At 38.6% G+C, this 3,759-nt stretch overlaps 1 protein-coding gene across 1 annotated transcript; it reads left to right on the forward strand.

Annotated features, from left to right (window-relative positions):
* Nucleotides 1-449: 449 nt before the first annotated feature.
* On the forward strand, nucleotides 450-965 carry LOC127101689 (uncharacterized). The gene has a single exon (XM_051039153.1). It carries the CDS (start codon nucleotides 450-452, stop codon nucleotides 963-965), a length of 516 nt encoding a protein of 171 aa, XP_050895110.1.
* Nucleotides 966-3,759: the final 2,794 nt, after the last annotated feature.

Genomic DNA, 3,759 nt, shown 5'->3' on the forward strand with positions numbered 1-3,759 from the left:
AAATGCCAGCACCTCAAATAGAAAATCAGGTGAGGGGATTCCTTGGATGTTTGAACTACATTTTAAGGTTCGTATCTCATATGACTGCTACTTGTGCTCCCATTTTTAAGCTCCTCCGAAAGGATCAGGGTTGTGTTTGGACGGATGATTGTCAAAAAACCTTCGAAAGTATCAGAGAGTATTTGCTAGAACCTCCTATCTTGTCCCTTCCAGTTGAGGGAAGACCATTGATTATGCATCTGACTGTACTAGAAGAATCTATGGGTTGTGTCTTGGGTCAACAGAATGAAACAGGAGGAAAAGAGTATGTCATCTATTATTTGAGCAAGAAATTCACTGATTGTGAATCCCGATATTCCATGCTAGAGAAAACTTATTGTGCTCTGACTTGGGCTACCAAGCGTCTCCGTCAATATATGATGAATCACACAACTTGGTTGATATCCAAGATGGATCCGATTAAGTATATCTTCGAAAAACCTGCATTGACTGGAAGAATTGCTCGTTGGCAGATGCTCTTGTCCGAATATGACATTGAGTATCACACCCTGAAAACTATCAAAGGAAGTGTCTTGGTCGATCATTTAGCTCATCATCCAATCGAAGATTATGAGTCTATAAATTTTGAATTTCCAGATGAAGATGTGATGTACTTAAAAGCCAAAGATTGCAATGAACCACTGCCAAATGAAGGGCCAGAGCCAGGTTCTCAATGGGGTTTAATATTTGATGGAGTAGTTAATGCTTATGGTAATGGTATTGGGGCAGTAATCATCGTTCCTCATGGCTCACATATCCCTTTTACTGCAAGATTAACATTTAAGTGCACAAACAACATGGCGGAATACGAAGCCTGCATCATGGGTCTAGAAGAAGCCATTAATCTTAGAATAAAAAATCTTGATATTTATGGAGACTCGGCTCTAGTTGTCAATCAAATTAAAGGAGAATGGGAAACTCGTTAACCTGGCCTAATCCGATACAAAGACTATGAAAGGAGGTTATCTACTTTCTTCAACAATATTGAATTTCATCACATCCCTCCTGAGGAAAATCAGATGGCAGATGCCTTGGCAACTTTGGCTTCCATGATCATTGTGAATCGTTGGAATGATGTGCCTAAGATCGATATTATGCGTCTTAATAGACCTTCTCATGTATTTGCAATGAAAGAAGTCTCTAATGACAAGCCATGGTACCATGACATCAAGTGTTATCTCCAGAGTCAAGAATACCCACCTGGGGCATCAAACAAAGATAAGAAGACCTTGAGAAGACTGGCTAATAACTTCTTTCTGAATGAAGACGTGCTATACAAGAGAAACTTTGACATGGTTCCGCTCAGATGCGTGGATAGACACGAAGCAGGCCTATTGATGCAAGAAGTTCATAAAGGTTCCTTTGGTACTCATTCCAACAGACATGCAATGGCTAAAAAAATGTTAAGAGCGGGTTACTATTGGATGACAATGGAAGCTGACTATTGCAAGTATGTGAAAAAGTTTCATAAATGCCAAATTTATGCTAACAAGATACATGTACCTCCGACTCTCCTCAACATTCTCTCTTCTCCACGACCTTTCTCTATGTGGGGCATCAACATGATTGGTATGATTGAGCCCAAAGCTTCCAACGGACATCGTTTCATTCTGGTGGCTATTGATTATTTCACGAAGTGGGTTGAAGCGGCCTCATACGCAAATGTGACCAAACAGGTGGTAGTTAGATTTATCAAGAATCAACTTATTTGTCGTTATGGTGTGCCAAGCAGAATCATCACTGATAATGGTTCAAACCTGAACAATAAAATGATGAAGGAAATGTGTGAAGAGTTAAAGATTGAACATCACAATTCCTCTCCCTACAAACCTAAGATGAATGGTGTTGTTGAAGCTGCCAAAAAGAACATAAAGAAGATCATCCAGAAGATGGTAGTGACTTATAAGGATTGGCATGAGATGCTCCCTTTTGCTTTGCATGGATATCGTACGTCCGTTCGCACTTCAACAGGGGCAACCCCCTTTTCTCTTGTCTATGGCATGGAAGCAGTGCTCCCAATAGAAGTAGAGATCCTGTCAATGCGTGTCTTGATGGAAGCTAAGTTATCCGAAGCTGAATGGTGTCAAAGCAAGTATGACCAACTGAATTTGATTGAAGAAAATAGGATGACGACTTTATACCATGGTCAGTTATATCAACATAGAATGAAGAAATCATTCGACAAGAAGGTTTGGCCTCGCATATTCAGAGAAGGTGACCTTGTGCTTAAAAAGATTTAATCTTTCATATCTGATTCTATGGGCAAGTGGGCTCCTAATTATGATGGCCCATATGTTTTCAAGAAAACCTTCTCCGGGGGGCCTTGATTCTTACAAATATGGATGGTAAGGAGCTCCCACGTCATGTGAATACTGACGCAGTTAAGAAATACTTCGCCTAGAAAAATAAAAGAATAGCTCGCTAAGACGAAAACCGAAAAAGGCGGCTTAGGCAAAAATGAGCGTCTCGGTGGACTGAGAACCCGAAATGGCGGTCCAGGCAAAAATTAGAGACATAAACAGAAAATGATTATCATGGTAGATTGAAAACTTGAAAAGGCAATCTAGGCAAAACAAACGATTATGGCAAGTAACTGCATCATATCAAATTGGATCACTTGAAGAAACGTCTGCGTGTCAAAGCTCTCAACTGACTCTTATCAGAAGCCCAAATACATATGGAATTCAAATTTGTTAGGGAGAATAGTTTCATTCTATTTTAATGTAGCCTTTTCCCATATTACCATTTTTCTAACTTTGTAAATATCCATGGGATCACGCCATTTGCGAATCACCATTCTATCAATAAAATTCGAGACTTATCCATTTATTAACAATCCTTATTTTATTTCTACTCCGCAAAAAAATCATTTTTACTGTGATAAAAATTCTTGAAACGAATATTTGAATTTATTTATTTTCAAAATAAGATTTTGTTTTGATTTGTGAATGCAAAAAAAAAAGAACGTCCATAGTTAAATCCCCAAGCGGCGAGTAAGTTGTGAAGTGTTGGATATTGGAACTCAATGTTCCCCAACAAAGTGCTAAGCCTGGATTTTCTATCAAGTTTTAAAATAAACAGTCAAGCTTTTTCAACGATCTTCATTATCCCCGGTGGAAGCTGCAAATTTTGATGATGTCCTCGGAAGAATCATTTTGAAGGTTTTCCTGACCAATCTAGATCCGTCTTTGGTAGAGTATACATGTTTTATTTTATTTTCTAAGTGAAGTATTCTTCTCTAGAGAAATTGGAACCCTACAACAAGATCTTTGCTCCATCAAAGGTTCACATTTCATCCCCAAATGAAGCATCTTCCTCTCCCCAGAAAGAATTGGACCTCGCGACGAGACTTTTCTCCTTTGATGACCTTTAACTCATCCCCAGTAATGTTTTCCACCTTAATGAGACTAGCCAAATGTTGAGCTATGAAACATATTATGTCCCCCACGTGTCTGTTTTTTCTGTTTTTTTCAGCATAAACATAACGTGCATACATGCATATATACATACATGCATATATATCATGAATAACCAAATTCACATCCATTTTTTGCATTCCTTGATGATGTTTACCTCAATTTCTTTGAGTATGTTCATCCTTGGGTGTTATGTTTCCTTCCCTATAGGAGTCGTCAACCTTAAGCAGAGAGTTTATATCCTTTCTAACTCCCCACTGAGTCCATTCCTCGTGGAAGATGGTTATTTTAGTTGTCCTTTTCC

Source organism: Lathyrus oleraceus, chromosome 7, assembly GCF_024323335.1.
Source record: "Lathyrus oleraceus cultivar Zhongwan6 chromosome 7, CAAS_Psat_ZW6_1.0, whole genome shotgun sequence".
NCBI classification, from domain to species: Eukaryota; Viridiplantae; Streptophyta; class Magnoliopsida; order Fabales; family Fabaceae; genus Lathyrus; species Lathyrus oleraceus.